Source organism: Grosmannia clavigera (assembly GCF_000143105.1).
Source record: "Grosmannia clavigera kw1407 unplaced genomic scaffold GCSC_140, whole genome shotgun sequence".
In the NCBI taxonomy this organism is placed as follows: domain Eukaryota; kingdom Fungi; phylum Ascomycota; class Sordariomycetes; order Ophiostomatales; family Ophiostomataceae; genus Leptographium; species Leptographium clavigerum.
The window spans coordinates 4015181-4033119 of NW_014040801.1; the positions used below are offsets into that span (position 1 = coordinate 4015181).

At 52.1% G+C, this 17939-nt stretch overlaps 5 protein-coding genes across 5 annotated transcripts; 3 read left to right on the forward strand and 2 right to left on the reverse strand.

Moving 5' to 3' along the window:
* Window positions 1-203: 203 nt before the first annotated feature.
* CMQ_425 (f-box domain containing protein) lies at window positions 204-1967 on the forward strand (the record flags this gene model as incomplete). The annotated part of the gene is made up of 1 exon (XM_014317504.1): window positions 204-1967. One exon carries the CDS (start codon window positions 204-206, stop codon window positions 1965-1967), a length of 1764 nt encoding a protein of 587 aa, XP_014172979.1.
* Window positions 1968-2574: 607 nt separating this feature from the next.
* Window positions 2575-3864, reverse strand: CMQ_1284 (alkanesulfonate monooxygenase; the record flags this gene model as incomplete). Its single annotated transcript, XM_014318363.1, has 1 exon — window positions 2575-3864. One exon carries the CDS (start codon window positions 3862-3864, stop codon window positions 2575-2577), a length of 1290 nt encoding a protein of 429 aa, XP_014173838.1.
* A 574-nt stretch (window positions 3865-4438) lies between these two features.
* Window positions 4439-12345, reverse strand: CMQ_517 (ankyrin unc44; the record flags this gene model as incomplete). The annotated part of the gene is made up of 7 exons (XM_014317596.1): window positions 4439-4566; window positions 4648-9369; window positions 9423-9552; window positions 9616-9894; window positions 9963-10025; window positions 11199-11386; window positions 11466-12345. The coding sequence occupies 7 exons, from the start codon at window positions 12343-12345 to the stop codon at window positions 4439-4441; spliced, it is 6390 nt and encodes a 2129-aa protein (XP_014173071.1).
* Window positions 12346-12806: 461 nt separating this feature from the next.
* On the forward strand, window positions 12807-15961 carry CMQ_1184 (intracellular serine protease; the record flags this gene model as incomplete). The annotated part of the gene is made up of 3 exons (XM_014318263.1): window positions 12807-14540; window positions 14651-15803; window positions 15882-15961. The coding sequence occupies 3 exons, from the start codon at window positions 12807-12809 to the stop codon at window positions 15959-15961; spliced, it is 2967 nt and encodes a 988-aa protein (XP_014173738.1).
* A 667-nt stretch (window positions 15962-16628) lies between these two features.
* On the forward strand, window positions 16629-17904 carry CMQ_387 (metallo-beta-lactamase superfamily protein; the record flags this gene model as incomplete). Its single annotated transcript, XM_014317466.1, has 4 exons — window positions 16629-16732; window positions 16841-17016; window positions 17080-17418; window positions 17675-17904. 4 exons carry the CDS (start codon window positions 16629-16631, stop codon window positions 17902-17904), a joined length of 849 nt encoding a protein of 282 aa, XP_014172941.1.
* Window positions 17905-17939: the final 35 nt, after the last annotated feature.

Below are 17939 nucleotides of genomic sequence, written 5' to 3' on the forward strand. Positions count from 1 at the left end.
GTGGAGATATAAAGAGAAATGTTCTGTTGTTTAATGAGGGGTAGTTTTCTGTTTTCACAAGCCACTAAGCTACGGAGTACTCTATACTCTATATATTAGCCTCTTGTGCTTCTGAATTGTGCTCCTCGGCAAGCCATACTTTATACACCTGCTGGTATAGCCTAACTATTGTGGCAGCTTACCTTGCTACTCAACTGAAGATTATGTCAATTCTACTCGATATCACATCCTTAAAGCTGGCCGACTTACCGAGTCTCCACGACCTCCCGCCTAATGTTCTGCGTATTATACTGTCCCATATAGACACGGCCCAGAGCGTGGCTCATCTCGCGGCATCATGCAAGAAACTCCACGAGGCAGTTGCCTCGCATGGATGGCGCATCTTTGTACAGAGCCAATTTGGGACTCTGACCCTGCCTGAGCGGTTGGAGAACGACGAATGGGCTGCGCTGGCCGACAAGCTGACATGGCAATCGAGAGCGTGGGACCGTCGTGCCTTTGTCATGGCGTCTCTCCTGCCGCACACCGAAGAGCAATCGATACCATACTATCACAACCGTGGCCGTGGCAGTTGTGGATATGGTCGTGGTCGTGGACGTGGTCGTGGGGGAGCACGTGGAAACGGCCACCGGTCAAAACAGACGATGCCGCCTCATGCCATTGTCGATGCGTGCCTGGAGCGTGATGGTGGCTCAGAGGTAGAGACGCTCGCATGGGGTCTGGGAGAGGATGTTGTGATCCGATGGAGGTGCTCTCAACGCTCTGCGCTGAAAAACGAGAGGTGGAGCTTCATGGAGGGCGCACCTTTGGGATTGAAGAGCGGGCCAGACGACGTGACGGCTATTTCCATTCTCAATGACGTCTCGACAAGTCAGTCTCTCCTCGTCGGTAGAGCAAGCGGACGACTGCAGCTCCTGTCTGGCAACCAGGATGACTTTGGACACATCGTGGCCTCGTTCGTGCCCGCCTCGACAAGCTTGGCAGGCCAGGCGCTCGAGCAGAGTGAGATCCAGCACTTTGCTACGAGCGCGGCCCAAGATATTGCTGCCGTCATCACCAAGAGCAAGTTGTTTGTCTATCCGCTGTGCGGAAGGCCGGCGAACCCAAGCCACGCCAGCGGCCGTACAGACCTTGTCATCGAGTCGACAGAGGCTCTGGATATCGGCAGCATGTCGGGCTCCTCTCCGTTTTTGTCGCTGAGACAGATTTGCTTCATGGGAGACGGAAACTTGGCTTTATGCGTCAATAGAAGCACCGATCCAGTGCGCCATATTGCGCGGACTCCCGCGGGCACCACGCTGGTAAATGCAGCCAAGATGAGGCCGTCGAGACGTTGTAGGGAGGTGCTTCTCTACGGTGATGACTACTTGCACAATGCCCGCGGTCTTCTGCCGGTTGACATGGCTTCGATACCCGGCGGCTCCGGAGGCGCCGTACTCAGCTCCTATGATGACGGCACCGTCCGGCTGCAGGACGTTCGCACCCCGGCGCCCTTTGACGCCATCTTCCAAGACCATTTCGAGATGGTGGCCCCCATGGGTCCGCTGGTCGCCTACGGCAAGGACCGCTTTATTGTTGGCTCTGCTCGCGCCACCATACTCAAGGTATTCGACTTCCGCTGGACCAAGGGATACAGCTACGTAGAGGCAATGCCTTGCAGCGAGCAGCCGCTGGAGCCGCTGCCAAAGTCGCTAACGGACGTCCCGGCGCCGCTGTTCGCCGTCAGAGGCCAGTGCTGTCATGTGTCTGGCAGGCCATGCACACTGCATGCTTTGGCTCGCACCGACTTCTACCGGCCAAACTGCAATGTGTACCTGCCAGTCCTGAAGCAGACTGCGGGCCCAGTCTACTCGCTAGCCAAGCCGTCGGACCTGTCGGCCGTCGTCTATGCTGGACTGACCCGGGGGCTAGCTAAGATAAGCCTACGAGATCCAGCAACGGATGTCGCAGAGAGTGCGTATGTGTAGCAGATGGACAGCGAGAGTCGCTGCGGGTATAGCTATCGCCAAGATCTATCCAGCATGGTGGAGACAGGGGACGGTATCGGTTTAGACGATATTAGCAAGAGTAAGAGGCTTCCGTCTTTGCACAAGCAAAAGAGGGACAAGCTAAGTGCTGCTTTTTGTAAACTTTACCGGCTAGACGAATCGCTTATATGAATAAGTTGGTAATTCAACTTTATTGTCAAACGAACCAGGCCGAATTGGGTTAGAATACTCCGTAAGGACATCTGCAAAGTAAAGTCACTGTCAAATTATAGGTGCACAGTGAGCGTGTGTGTATTGTTATGGTTAGGTACTTTCGAGGTATGCCGAGGTGCATTAAAACCGTACTAAATAGCCCCATGCGCCACACAGTACATGTATTCTTCCATCACACGGCATACGAGTAATCGTGCACGCCCCTCCCATTTTGGCGTAGTCCATTCGACAACATCTGTTCCGTAAAGTGCAACAACGACAATTACGAGACGAATCCGCTACAACGTTAAAACGACAACATTAGGGAGCATATAAATACATTTACCACGTACACTTTTAATTAACTGACTGATTTCAATGTCTGTATTGTGTTCTAAGCCGTCGCCTGCACTACAGGTGTGGCCAGTGCAATGCTAATCTTGTCACTCTCGGGCAGCACTTTTGTGGACGTCTTCTTAGTCGCCTCACGTTCCTCTAGGGCCTTGTAGACGCCCGGCAAGATGTGACGGCCGTAGTTGACCGCGTCGTTGTAGTTGTCGTAGCCACGGATAGAGATCAGGTCAGCGCCAATGTCGACATAGTCGAGGATGGAGTCGACCACGGTCTGGTATGAGCCGACGAGGGCAGTCGAGGCACCACGTGCATTGGTCGCCGTGACGGTCGGATACCAAAGGGCACGGCCCTGCACCTCGCCACGGCTGGCAATCTCGAGCAGGCGCTGCGAGCCGATGTTTTCTGGCGTGGCAAACTTGGTGTCCGCCTCGTCTGTGCCGGAACCAGCAGCTGGGAACAGACGGCCACCATGAATGCCGGCCACAGCCACGGCAGCTTCGGCGCCGGTCAGGTCGCCCGAAGCACGCAGCTGCTGCAGTGTCTTCTCGGCTGCCAGCGTGGCGTCGGCGATTTGCTGTAGCTGTGCAAGAATGCGGTGCGCCTTGGCCCAGGCAAGCTCCTCCGTCTCAGCCACGATAGGCCGGAAGGTAACCCAGATGCGTGGACGGTCAGTCCGGCCAGCCGCAGCAGCTGCCGCGTTGATCTTATCGATCTGCTCGCGCGTCTCCTTTAGCGGCTCGCCCCAGAGCCCAAAGATGTCGGCCAGAGCGCCACCCACACGATAGGCTTCTTCGGACGGGCCACCGACAGAGATAGGGATGCGACCGGCCACCGGACGGACACCGGCGCGAAATTCTTTGAACGTGTAGTACTTGCCGGCCCAGTCAAACGGCTCGGACGAGGACCAAGCACGCTTCAGGATCCGGATGTACTCCTCTTCGCGTGCGTAGCGCTCCGCCTTGGACAGAAAGTCGCCCTCACGCGCCTGCTCGGCATCACTGCCGCCGGCAATTAAGTGCACCACCACACGGCCACCTCCGCTTAGACGGTCCAGCGTGGCCAGCTTCCGCGCCGCCACGGTCGGGTATGTCGTGTTTGGCCGCAGGGCTAGGATCACACTAATCTGCTTAGTCACGTTCAGGATCGTCGCCCCGATGGCAAAGTTGTCGAAGCCCGACGAGTTGTAGGGCACCAGCGTGTACTTGTAGCCGTACTCGTCCAGCGTGCGGGCATACCGGATCAGGTACTCCGGGTCCAGCTCGGCCCCAGAAATGGGGTGCAGCTCAGATGAGCGCGTCGCATTGGCTGCTGAGTTGAACTCGACTGGCATCTTGGCGGAGAAGGAATCTGTAAGAGGGAGGTCTGCTTCCAATAGTGATGAGAGCAGGGATGTAGGACTGCCAGGTAACCCCCTTTTAAGTCGGGCTCCCTGTCTATTTACAGTATCTACAACCCTCTACTAAGGCCGCTGACGACTAAATCCGCCGGGATCACGTCACCATGCAAGAAGCACGTTTTCTGTCGATCAGACCATAGATTAGCAATCCATACACGGCTCCGGGCCGGGAGAATGTTTGCTAGGGAGAATGTTTGCTGGTGGAGGATTCACAGGACTTTGTAAGCCAACCGAATTATTCGGGCGTGGCCGTTCGGCCAGTGGATAAAACCGGAAGCTGACCCCCCCCCCCCCCCCAATACGGCCTCTGCTTAATATGGTGTTATCTTAGGTTCGAATGGTCTTTAAAATGTTACTATACTTGTTGCAAATACACCAATGAAAGAAAGGGTTGAAAACCTAATGTTACCTCTTCCTCGCCGTCTCCTCTCCTCAGATTAGCTGCAACCATAAACATGCCCTATCCACTCTGTTTACACACATACTAAATTCAATCCTACGCGTCTATTCATTCATCGGCATCGTTATATGGATCATCTATCCCAGATATGCCTGTGAAGACGGCCTTAATCTCGGCGCCTGGTCCAATAGCAACCATGGGATAGACGCGGCCATGGATGTTGGTAAAGATGGGATCTAAAGATACAGTGTATAGAGTAGTCGTTAGTGGGTAGATAAACCTTGGTAGAACGAGCATGTCGCTGCCACCACACTGACCTATGAGCTCGCCATTCTTCAGGAATGACATTGTTCCTTCGAGTGTGTCGACAAAGACCGTGATGATGTCACCGGTACCGTAAGTGGCTCCTAGCTCTTTGCGGAAGACTCTTCCGCTGTTGTATAAGTTGCCATCGTCGCTATGCATACCCCATGTGTCGTCAGTCCAGCCCGGCATTATATTGAGCGGGCCGCCTCTGTGGCCAACACCAACGCCAACATAACTTTTCCCGAGTCGCACAACTTCTACCGAAAACGCAAACGTTGTTTTGTGCGGTACTGGGTGGTTCCCGAACATGACACTGAACTGGTCGCCAGTCGCCTCCGACTTCACCTGCACGGCCGTCTCGGCCTGCTCGCTCGGCCCATGGATGACAACACAATTGGGACTGCTGTTTTGCAGATCCCATTCCGATGGCAGCGCTTGGCCGTCTCCATCTGTGGATGATCTTGCGGCCATGTCCTGAGTATCTTCATCAAACGCCTCCAAAACTTCCACAGGCGTCCAGCCATGAATGTCTTTCCAGCCTGCCAGATCGTCCCCCCTCTCGTGTAAAAACAGGCGGATGAGGAAGGTATTGTTCTCGCTCATGGCGTCTTTGAGAAGCAGATCGTCGGCCCAGAACTTTTCCGGCTTATTCTCTGCAGCGGTTACGTTCGACAGCAGCTGGACCATCCTGCACGCGACGTGCTGTGACCTATCCCCGTCTGACGGTTTCAGAGCCAGCAAGGCTCGCCGAAGACAGGTTGGGTCCCAGGCATCCGGTTTCTTGTCTAGCAATGTGTCTATCACCTCCGGCTTACCGGCCTTGGCCGCGAGGTTCAAGGCAGAGTCCCCGGATGAGTCCCTGTCATTTAAATCGAACCTCCCACTATTCAACAAAAGCTGTATTGTGGGTGTCATCCCAGAACTCACTGCTGATAGAAGCACAGTATGATCCATGTTATCCCGTAGGTTCTCCATACATGCCATCTCTTCGGGGTGCATTTCTTTCGCTTTGTCGAGAATCATGGTGAAAACGTCCACGTCACAACGTTTTGCAGCTAGATGCAAAGGCGTAGAACACGACTTGTTCTTCAAAAGAGGATCTGAGCCGAGCTTTAGAAGCAGAGAAACGGACTGTGGCGCCCATTGAGTAGCGAGATGAAGAACGGTATCGCCGTCTGTATCGGGGCTACTGAGAGACATTTGTGCTCTGGTAACAAGCTGCTCAATGGCTTCTGTGTTTTGGTACGCCGCATGGAGAGGGTACCACATCCATTTTCCTTGTTTAAAGTTGCCGTGCCAGTTGGCATCGATGAGTTTGCTGACCGCGTCAGATTTCCCATACAGGGCAGCCTTAAAAATTGGCGTCACTCCTTCGCTGTCCAGAACCTCTCCTTCCACTCCATCTGCTCTGGCCAAACACTCGACGATAGCTGGTCCTGCGTGGACCACAGCAAAGTGAAGAGGTGTCGACAGTGTACCGGTTACTTTCGTGTTTGGGCAAGCTCCGGCCTGTAACAGATACTTGACGATTTCTTCATGGTTTGCTAGAACTGCAGCGTGCAAAGGTCCTTTGTTTTCTTTGTTCATAAGATCCAAATCGCGTGTGTTGTCTAACAAGAACGCAACAACGCCTAGATGCCCGTTGCTTGAAGCATAGAAAAGGGGCGTGTTCCCGCCGTTATCTGCACCTTCCATGCCAGTCGGAGTACTCTGGACGACCCGTCTGACAACTTCGAGATGGCCGCTACCTGCTGCGATTGACAAGGCCGTCCTACCACCTGCATCCTTCTCGGCAGGGTCGATCTTGAGTGTCAAGGCATAAGATACAGAAGCCTCATTGCCACTTGAAGCGGCATGGTGCAGTGCATTGCGGCCCCGTGCGTCCTTTGTAGTCAGCGACACGTTCCTGCAAGACGCGATGCGACCCATGATTGTTTTGCTGCCGCCCATCGCGGCTGCGAGCAAAGGCGTGAGGCCGTGTTGGCTCTCAAGTGTTACATCGGCTCCTTCGGCAACTAGATAGTCCACAACGGCGTCGTGTCCAGATTTGCACGCCTTCAGAAGAGGCGTTTCACCGTCCTCATCCACAACATCCAGTGTCGCCCCTCCTTTGACCAGAAGTCGGGTGATATCGTCGTAGCCGAGTGAGGCAGCGTAATGCAGACTGCATCTGGAGTACCAATCGGAAACGTCCAAGGGCACTTTTTTCTTCTCATGATGCTCCAGTAAAAGCGCAACCACGTCCTTGTGATTTGAGAGGACGGCCTTGTGAAGCGGCGTCATGTCATCATCCTCAAGACTCTCGATTTGCTTGGAGTTGTCGGCCTCTTCGAGAAGAACTTGCACCACTTCGGTATGGCCAAATTTCGATGCTAGGTGGATGGGCCAGTTACCCGCATTGTCTCCCACACTGACAATTCTGTCCTGCGATACATTGCAACGCAGTAATTTCTTGACCGCTCCAAGATGACCTCCCTTAGCAGCACAATGTAGAGCTGTGCAGCCCAAACCGTCCTGGGCGGATAGTTCCTTCGCCATATTGATTTCTCCATACGCTGGTAGAAGAAGGTCAATGATGTCAGTTCTTCCCGCAGTGGCAGCAAGAAGCAACGCGGTTTCCTTTTTCTCTTCACTGACTGCGCTGATATCTACTGCCGGGAATCTGAGCAGAGCCCGTACCGCATCCGGCTGTTGTCCTTTGCAGGCGTGGTGCAAAGGTGTCTGCCCCCACGTGTCTGTCGCATTCACGTCCACGCCGGGCCACCGTCCTAGACATCCGATCACAGCATCGTGGCCACAAAAACAGGCACAGTGCAGTGGTGTTACGTCTCGAGGACCTCCGGGGGTGTTCGTCTCCGCGCCTCTGTCGAGCAGTTCTTTGACAATCTCGAGCATGCCTCCCATGCAAGCGTGGTGCAGCGGCGAGAAGCCGTGGCGGTCTTTTGCATTGAGGTGATCTTTCTCCACAGCCGAAGCCTTGAATCGATGCAACAGCTGTTCTTTTCCATAAACGGCTACCCCATGAAGGCATGCTGAAGTATCATCTGTTGCCTCCATAATGCGATCCAGCAATTCCACGTCACCTCTGCGTATGGCGGCGAAGAGGCTGCTTGAAATATCCTCTGTGGTGAGCTCCTCTCGGAGAAGAATGTCGACGAGGTCTATGCATCCGACTTCTGACGCAATGCCAAGAGCACTTATCGGACCACATTCGACCCCGGAGTTTTCGAGGTAGCTATACAACCGTGCCCAGAATGTGATCAGCTCTCCATTGTGGAATAGACGAGCGATTCCGGGTGGCATATCATATGTCTCCTGCTCTTTGATTAAAGCCATTCTGCCGTTGGCGTAGTGCTCCGGCCAGTGCTGTGTCGCATATTTGAGCAGAGGGTGCTGATCCGCAGCGTTTGCAAGACTTGAAGGGTCTTGATCTCTGTGAAGACTCAGAAATTCCAGACACGTCTGTGCTAGTTGCATATCTCCGCCTGCACAAATGCTTGCCGACAACGTGCCACCTTCCTCCTTGTCGCTGCCGTGGCCTTGTTTTGTTGTCAAAAAGTCTCTGAATGCTCTGGGTAATGTCGGAACTTTCAACTTTGTTGTGCGGACGATACAGCCTAGGGAGCTCTCAATGTCTCCGAGCAGATTGATAGGCATATTCTCGCGCATTTCGTTCATCGACGAAGCTCCATTTTCTATAGCCAGAGCTGCAGAAATTTCAGCTATGCCAAGAGGAGCCTGAGCCAATGCCATCCATGGCAACACTTGTCGCAGCAAATCTCGGTCAGCTGATGGCGTCTGTCCCAATATGTCTCTATAAATCTCTTCTTTTTTATTGGGAATCAACGGCATCGATTTCTTCAAAGAGGCCGCCGAGATAGGCCTCGCGATACGTATTGCCAGTTCAACCCAAGCACGTATGACTTCCCCAGTCCCTTCCGGGGTCCCGGAAAATAGTATGGGCTCTTTCTCGTAGTGTCTTATTAGCCCGTCTCGCAAAATCATGCTGGGATTGTCTCGAAAGGCGAATTGCTTCCTCATCAAAGCACCCAGCTCCTCGTCCGCAATGGTGCCAAAATCAATTGTCTCCTGCTGCAAGTAGACCGTTGGACATTCGGGAAGACCAAAAGTACCGGCATTACTGACGGTGACCAATTTGAGTGTACGGTCTTCCTGAGAGGCCAGTGTGAAAAGCCGAGCTAGCGCCTCTGACGGAATTGTCGTGTCGGGCAGTGCTCTGATAATGCAAACCGTATTCCCATGTTCCGGGCAGCTCAAGAGGGACTGGAGTAGGATGAAGTGGCGGTTTTCTCGGCTCATTCCCTGGTTGAAGATATGTTCCACCAATGAATCGACGTGTTCAAAAAGCCTCGGCTTGAGGCAAAGTATTTGATAGCAGAGCGATGCCAGCATATCGGAGCCGCTGCTTTGTTTGCACCTTTGATTGTCAAAGACGTAGTCAAGAATAGCCAGGCTTTTTCTTTCACAGCCCACTGTATTCTGTGTCTCATGCAGTTTCGCAAACACCAAAGATGAGTCGTCTTCTTCGAGCATGACGATCTTGAGTGATCCGTGATTGCGTTCCTGCCAATTCCGAAAGTGGGGATTATCATCGAGAATGCTGCACACCTTCTCATCCGCGCTGCTGCCGAAACGTGGAGAGGGTGTCTCATGCTGATGCATATGGGCGGGCATCAATGTTTGGAGACATTTGATCAGTCGCGTGCCAGGATCTGCATAGACGGTCAAAATCAGAGCTATACGCGTTGCGTAACCTTGAACATACTGGATGGTGCAATCATCACCCGGAAGATGCGCTTTAGTAAGAGCTCTTCTTCACGGGAGATCATGTCGACGTTTTCATTGTTTTCATCCTGGGTGTCCACGTCTGGGCGAAAGGACATTGAGCGCAGCAACTGCATCATATTATTTAGCAGACTAACTTTATGGAACGTAAAGACAGCAAGGTGCAAACGGACCGGTCTGATACAACTTCCTAGGGTTTTGTTTTCTTCCTTCTTCTCTCTTTCCTTGGCCGTCGCATCTGGGCTGGTCTCAATTGAGCTGGGGACACAGATGGTTCTATACAGTTTCTCGCTGCTGGCGAACTTTGTACAAACGACTTCGATCATTTCTGCCGTTGTATGCAGCCACGACAGAGTAAAGAACTCGTCTCTCCCAGGGACGAGCATGAGCCGGTTGGCCAGCGCCTCCCACGACATGTCTTGCGTCGGCCAGGTCGGCGTTTCATACAGAACCTTGGAGATAGTACATCAGGGTCATAATCCTCGTTGAACACAGATCCGAACATGATAGCATTTCTTACCGTTAGGGTCGTGTTTCCAGATATATCATTATACTTTGCTGCTATCTTGGCCAAAGAAAGTGCCTGTAGCAAAAACGTGAGTTAGTCGGCCGCGATGGCATCCAGTTCTGTGTGGGGTTGGATGCCTTGCCTCTTTAATAATTAGCCCACCGATATCGTGGCCTATGAAGACGAACTCCTTTTTGAGCGAGCTGTTATCAGAATTCTCGTCGTCGTGGCATACAAGCCCGTCCAAAATTTCTGTTGCAATTTTTCCAATCTGGGCAGTGGAAATTCCACGCTCCCGTTCCTGTCCTAAAGAGTATTGACAGGAGAATACGCGTGGCCGCCGACCATGCGATGGGAGAAACTTTGCCAACTGCGCAATTGGGCTGTTAACTCCCTCTTTTCGCCATGTCCAAGCTGTGGCCGAGTTGTCTGTACTCTCAAGGCCGTGAACCACAACGATTCTGTAAGATTAGCAGACAGGATCGATACATTCTACGGGGCACCAAGATCATACTCACGTTGTGAGGAAACCAATTTCAGACACATTGGTTTTTATTCCGGTAAGCTGGACGAGACTAAGTCCTCCTTGAGAATTTGTAGACACTCTTTCGGACATTTTTCCCATGGTCAGGTCGACTGTTCTCAGCTCTGGTCTTTGAACTCGGCTTTGGTTTTTTGCAAAGTGAGTGATGTGAAGACCGTTGTGGTGTGAAATATTCAGGGAAAGATACGATCCAGGAATACCATACCGGCTGGTTTTCGTCCCTTCTAGCGAAGTCCGAAGGCCGTGTTAAGAACGGGCAAGATTACGAAAAGTGGTGTTGAACAAGGGTTCTGAACCCGGACGGCATAAATCACTTTCAGCCTCACTGGAACATCACACAGCCATCTTCTTCGATTGAGCCAATGAGAAAGGCAGAACGGAAAAAGCGCAATATTATATTGACCTGCTGACACGGGACATGGTACAATATTACGCAGGTTACCCCACCTCCCAGCGACTTGATACGCTGCCGACTACAGAGATAGAAGATCTCTTGCCTCGTCGCGGTGCATCTCCGCAAGCTGTTCGTACAAGGCAGCCATTTTTCGGTGACGCGAAACCCGAGTCATCGAGACAAGGTGGTGTGCTGAGTCTGACACACCCTGATCCGACCACGAACTTGGCGCCCTGTGCCGAAAGTCGGCTGTCAGGGTGTTTAGCCGCTGCACGATATCAGCCAATAATGCAGCAACATTTGCCTCTACGGGAGCCTCAGCCGTGTCAGTGGTAGTTGTGGAGACGTGTGTTGCAGCCGTCAAAATGGTTTCTTTGGAGGGGACAACGGAAGAATCTGCACTGTGTGTCCGCTCTTCTTCCTTTTCTGGAATGGTGCTGTTAACCGACGTTTCTTCGCTTTCTGCACTAGGCAGATGTGTGGACGAGGCCGGCAATTCTGCCAGAAGCCATGATGGCTTGTTGTCAGCCACACTCGGCTCTCCATCGATCACAAGCATGCAGGGGTGAGGGATTACCTCGGAGCAACTTCACAGGCTCGGTCTTCTCGGCAAGATGCACACCAACCTCGGTCAGGCGACGCAAGGCATTTCCCGTCGATGCTCGATGCAGGTTGTCGGCCAAAACATCGGGGGGCATTGGTGTGTTCCGCCGGTCGAGCGGAAAGATGGCCAATATCTTCGGATCCCGGCGATAGGGGGCTAGCTTGCCGAGAAACCTCCTTGTGGCTGCAGAGACGCCCCCTACCCTCCCTTCCACCTGGCCAACGAGCTGGAATTTTGCATTGCAAGGCCGCTTGACCAGAATTGCGACGGTCAAGGAGTCTCCGATGCCCTGCTCCTGGCTTGCCGCTCGAACTTGCCAGGAGACACGGTTTTTCACGTCAATGTATGGGTAGCAATCTGATCGGTCCGCGGTGCCTGTGACAGAGAGTTGGTGTGTCGTGGAATATTTGGTTGTATCCGTGGACGATAACTGAATACCGGCGGCGGCTGTCGCCATTATGGGCACCTGGCCGCTAAGCTGAGCCACACGCTGGCGCTCGTGATCTTTTGTATAGACACCAACGTATTCTGACCCCAAAGAGGCCGGCTCGAAGGACACCACATGCACTTTACTATCTTCTTCACCAGCGAAGGCCTCGACAGAAAGGCTGACAGTGAAGTTGGAGAACTGCTTATTGACATCCCGGGGCATGGGAATAATTTTGATCACGAGAAGACTTGCGTTATCTTTATCTCCTGGGTCATAGCCGCCATGCACCTCGTACAAAGTCTGAAAGTCGACTGTGAACGTAGAGCCCACAATATCACCGAGTGATGTATTGATATCGGTTTTCACAGTGCCGCCATCCGGCACAAGGGTGAGAGAAAAGGTCTTGTTATATGTTAACGCCATTGCATGGTTTTCTTTCTTCGTCCTTGATGGATTTGTTGTTACCTTTGTGGCGGAGTTCTGTGGTTTATATGTATGGCACATGAATCAGAAAACTCTGTAAAGGTACTAGTCGGAGGGAGGGATCGGGCTAACCAAGCACGTCCTGCCTTTGATTACTGCCTTTTACATTTTCCGTCTATGAATACAGTGTACAAATATTAGCATGTACTGTTCAAATGGTCATCGGGAGGTTCGCGCAACCGAAACTCGGCCGGAAATGTGACAGACAAGGCCAAGCATTGTTATCTTTGAAGTTTGCCGGAGGATGGGGTCGCCTCTCCCTCCGTATACCTAAATCCCTATTTCTGAACCCGCTTCCCTGGCAATAATCCGTCTCGTTTTGTTGCCTTTTTAAAACAGAATTGTCACTTGGACACACTGACATCGAACGCACAGGGAAACGTTCAATCCGACAATAAAGGATGATGGCGTCCCAGAAGAAATCGAAAATGGGCAACGGCTGGCCCACAGATCACTCCACAGATAAACCCAACGACGGTGACAACAAAACACAGGCAGCGATTGCAACACTGACCGAGCAACTCTTGCAGACGAAAGAGCTGGACGAGGCGTCCATGGAAAAGTTGAAGAACAGCATTAAGGCGTCGGTTTTCGGCAATAGATATAACAGATTACTTCACGTACTCATTACTGCGCCGGAAACTTCAAAGTTCGATGCACGATATGCTGTACCGAGCGGACACCCAGACGGATATCGAGACGGTCAAAGAAAGGAGGACAGGAGAGACAGCTTTTGGTCCGATGTCGTTACTGCTACGAAACCCTCGGATTCCACTACTGACAAACCAGTCTTTGACTATTATGGCCCGGGAACTAGATTGCTGCTCTTCCTTCACAAGCAAAAATGTCTAGAACGTCTCCTAACGAAGAAACCACAGAAGCCGACCACTGTCGACCGCGATCTAGACATGTTGCCGGTTCATCTGGCCATGGACAGGAAAAACGAAGATTTCATGTCTTGTTTATTAGGGCTCTTTTACATCCCAGACAAAGACAATGGCCTAAAGCAGCTCGTTCAAAAAGCCCTCGACACGGAAGGTGATAAGGGAAGAAATGTAGTGCATGCAGTCATCGATCGAAAGATGCAGTTCGCTGCCCTAATTGCAGCAATATGTTCCAAAACAGCCTTATCCAAGGTAGACGCGACAGGTCGCACGCCACTGCATCTCGCCATGTCCACAGATAGAGGTGGCCAGTCGACTAAGAAGATGCCAGCATCAGTCGTGTTAGGTGACTATACATCTCAATGGAGGACCAGATTCCTACCGCTAGATGTGCTGGTCGAGATTGAAAAAAGAAAAGACGTTGACTTGGGCGCAATCTTGACAGGAATCAACAAAGACGGCAAGTCCATGTTTCAAGATTGCCAGGGGAGCGACGTAGGTCAGAAAACTAAGATGACTACGGAGGAGATGAACGCGGAAGAAAACAGGATAGAGCTTGAAGTTCACGGATCGGAGCCCGAAGATCGGTCAGATATTCTTAAGAAACTGAAGAAGCTTATATTCGACAAGGTCGAGGGCGTGTCTCTCATCCAACGGGCACTTTATGGCTTCAACGGTAAGACCAAGGAGCTAAGCCTGGACATGTCGGATTTCAACCAGAAGACGCACAACTTCGAGTCATTTATGGAAAAGCTCAGGAAGCTGGAGAGTAACGATGACGCAGACGAGAACTACGGCGAAGGCGATGGCACGATGGAATTCGAGGAGACGCTTCTGTTTGTGACCCTACCGGATCTCAACTACGTCACACAGATGTGCTCCAATCAGACGATCCAGGAGCTCTTTGGCTGGCTTAAGGAAAAGAACGTGCGCAAAATCAGGAAACTCCGGATACCAGACAGCACGACAAGCCCTCTGAGTGATGCCTTTGTGCAGGAGCACATACTTGATGCTTTTGAAATCCAGGTATTGGATTGGCGCCGCCTGGACGTCAATCTCGACTGCATTATAAACACGGCGAGCCGCGAGCCGCGGCCAAATGCAAAGGCGTTGGAAGAGCTGCGACTCTACTCGAGCGGAAACTGGAGTGTTTTGTACCACTGGATGAGCGATGAAGGACTGTGCAAGCTTCCCCAGGCAAGACATCCCTACCCTCTCTTCTCAGGCCAGCTGCTGACAAGACCTTGCACGGTATAGCTCCGCAAGGTGACAATTGATATTGTCGTACTAAACCAGGCCAAGGTGAGCATATCGACCATATCAGGGGCTCCATGATTCATGATACTGACGTGCACACACAGGGACTCTATGATAAGGCCACGCACGACCGCCACAGCAATACTGTATTGCTGTACAAGCAGCTAATGGACGAAGCGTATGCTAAACCGAGTCCGACAGGGGTCAGCTATAAACTCGACATCCGACCCAACGCCCACTGGGACTACCCGCTGTTGGCTCACAACGAGGATGAGATTCCGCCGGTAAAGCACCGGTTCACAAATCAGCTGCTTCCGACAAACAATGCGCTGGACAGTCTCAAAGAGATTTGGATGTGGACTCGCTCGGAGCTCAACAGCGTCGAGACCAGCGACGAGGAGATTAGCGAAAATGAGGGTATAGCTGCGGACGACTGGAAGAATAAAGCTGCTGCCCGGTTCCGGAAATATGCACTGAGACCATCGCCTAGGAGCATACTTTCACCAATAGACTACCGGATTCGGGTGGCCGTGATAGATAACGGCACAGACCGGACCCAGCCGAGTATTCGAAACCGGATCGTGGCCGGCTGCTCATGGGTCAGGGCCGGCCAGCAGGAGCACCACAATCCGGAGCTGCCGTGGTGGATGGTATCAGATCCTCATGGCACCCAGATGGCCTCTTTGATTGCACAGGCGAGCTCGTACTGCCGGCTCTACGTGGCCCGTGTGGGTCGTGGCCGTAGTGACATCGATCCGCATGCCGCGGCCAATGCAGTCCATTGGGCTGTCCAGCACAACGTCGACATCATCTCCATCAGCTGGACGCTCAAAGGCCGCGAAAATGTAAAGATCCTTCAGGAGGCCGTCAACGATGCCATCAGAAGCCGCACACTCGTATTCTGCTCAACACCCGACCAGGGCATCTACGCTGAGGCTGCCGACCGTCTCAACGGTGTCATCAGTGTCAGTGCCGCAGACCGCTATGGCCACCCGACCTCCAAGTCCTCCGGCGAGACCCATGCAGACGTCTACGTCCCCGGAGAAAACGTCTTTGCCCCTACCCCTGCCTACCTTGGCAACGCCCCTACCGACGTGTCCGGCTCCAGCGTCGCCACCGCTCTAGCCGCTGGTATCGCCGCCCTCTCTCTTCTCCTGCTGTACACCTTCAATCCCCAAAAAGATCTTTTTGACGAAGATGATGAAAACTCCGTATCAAAGACCAGCCCTACCCGCGGCACCTACCACAGAAAAAAAGGTATGATGAGAGTCTTTCAGCACCTCCAGAGGGAAAATCGAGGCGTCTCCCTGTCCCGCATGTTCCCTCAAGATGCAGTGAGCAAAGAGGAGGTTTTGGAGACGCTGGCCAAGAATTGGAAGGTTAGCACCTGGGAGAAAGACAAAGCGACTGCCTAAGCCGTCTGCAGGGTACAGGCCACGAGACTGGCCTGTGTCTTATGGAAGAGGACGGTACGGACGCAACGTCGATATCGTTCTGAGGTTTAGTTGGGTCCTTGCTTTAGTTTATGCGTTGCCTTCTTAGTCTCTCTTTATCATAACTTGTTCTTTACTTCGTGGTTACATGAAACATCTATAGAGTCCGCTAAATCAGTGCATATGCCTAAACTTTGTTGCAGTTACAATCAAATTGTCGAATGGTACTCCGTATACAAACTGCAAATAAGACAAGAATGAATAACAGTGGGGTTCCACCCTCTTTTTGGACAATTTGACACAAATTGAATCTAGGAGAAAATGGGGCCTCTATGTTTTATTTCCCAACCTGTCGATTCATATCTGCCTAGTGAGTGTATTGTTATGGTTAGGTCCCTCCGAGCTATGCTGACGTGCATAAAATCCCCTACTAGAAAGGTCACGGCTTCGCCAAACAGTACATGAGACTTCACCCCGCCTTTCTTTCACATAGCCCTGCTTGATAAAACTGGTTTAGCGCCTTTCACGGACTCCCCCACATCGGCACATGCCGACAATGCCGTCTACTAGGTGTCCATAAAAGGCTTGCCCTGGGCCGTCCAAAACTCGGACTCTCTCCGACTTCTTGTGCACCTAAAACCCCGTAAACATGTCATCTTCCAATATAAACTCTTCGGCGGTGGAAAAGCCGCCGCCAGCCCTGAACATCCCCTCTGGCTCAACCGTCAGCGTGAAAATCATTGACAACACCACGTGGATGTCGTTACCGCTAAGTCTTATCCTGGGGCCACACATTCCCGGACATGACAATATAAACTGTCCTGCGTATTCTTTTCTTATCGAACACCCATCTGGCCGCAGGATCTTGTATGATCTTGGCACTCGCAAGGATCTCGAGAATCTTGCTCCTGTTACCGTGCGGCTCATGGACAAGCCTGACTGGAAATATACAATAGAGAAGGATGTTGCCGACATTCTGGTGGAGAATGGGGTCGTTCTGAATACGATCGAGGCTGTAGTTTGGTCCCACTGGCACTGTAAGTACCTAGTGCCACTTTACGAATGGATTTAACATCATTCCTCTAAATTCACCCCTGCAGTTGATCACACCGGCAACATGAAGACATTTCCACCGAGCGTCAATCTCATCGTTGGCTCCGGGTTTAAAAAGGGACTGCTACCGGGATATCCGACCAACAAGAACAGCCATGTACTCGAAGCGGACTGGGAGGTCCGCGACCTTATTGAGCTTGACTTCAACACGGATCTGAAGCTCGGCAAGTTCAAGACCATTGATTATTTCAGCGACGGCAGTTTCTACTTACTCGATACTCCTGGGCATGCTATCGGCCATACAAGTGCATTAGCTCGTGTATCTAAAGGCTTCAATGGCGAGAAAGACACTTTTGTCTTTCTAGGTGGTGACTTGTGTCATCATGGTAAGTTCAAACGACCCCTGCGTATATGTTCTGTCTGATCATGTTGTGGTAGGTGGACTCTGGAAGCCAAATGAGTACCTCCCGCTCCCCGCCCAAGTTTCTCTCCCGAAGCCTATTCGCCATCATTCCACCTGCCCTGGTAGTTGGTTTCAGTCGCTCCATCGCGAGAACACCTTGAACAAAGAATTTTATAAGATGGCTCCAAGTTTTCCACATTCATACGACGAAGCTGAGAATACTATTCACCACTTGCAAGAATTTGACGCCGCAGATAATGTTCTTGTTATTATTGCCCATGATTCCGCGCCGCTGATGCCTTCTAGCGGGTTTCAGTTCTTCCCCGACGGGACTTTGAACAACTGGAAGAAGGATAAACTTGATGAGAAGATCCGGTGGTCATTCTTGACTGACTTTTCCCACGCTGTCGAGAACGGGCTGAAACAGGAGACAACGTTGAAAGCGGGACTGGTCTTCAAACCAAATTGATATAGCATGGCTGGCGATAATGTGTGATCTCTATT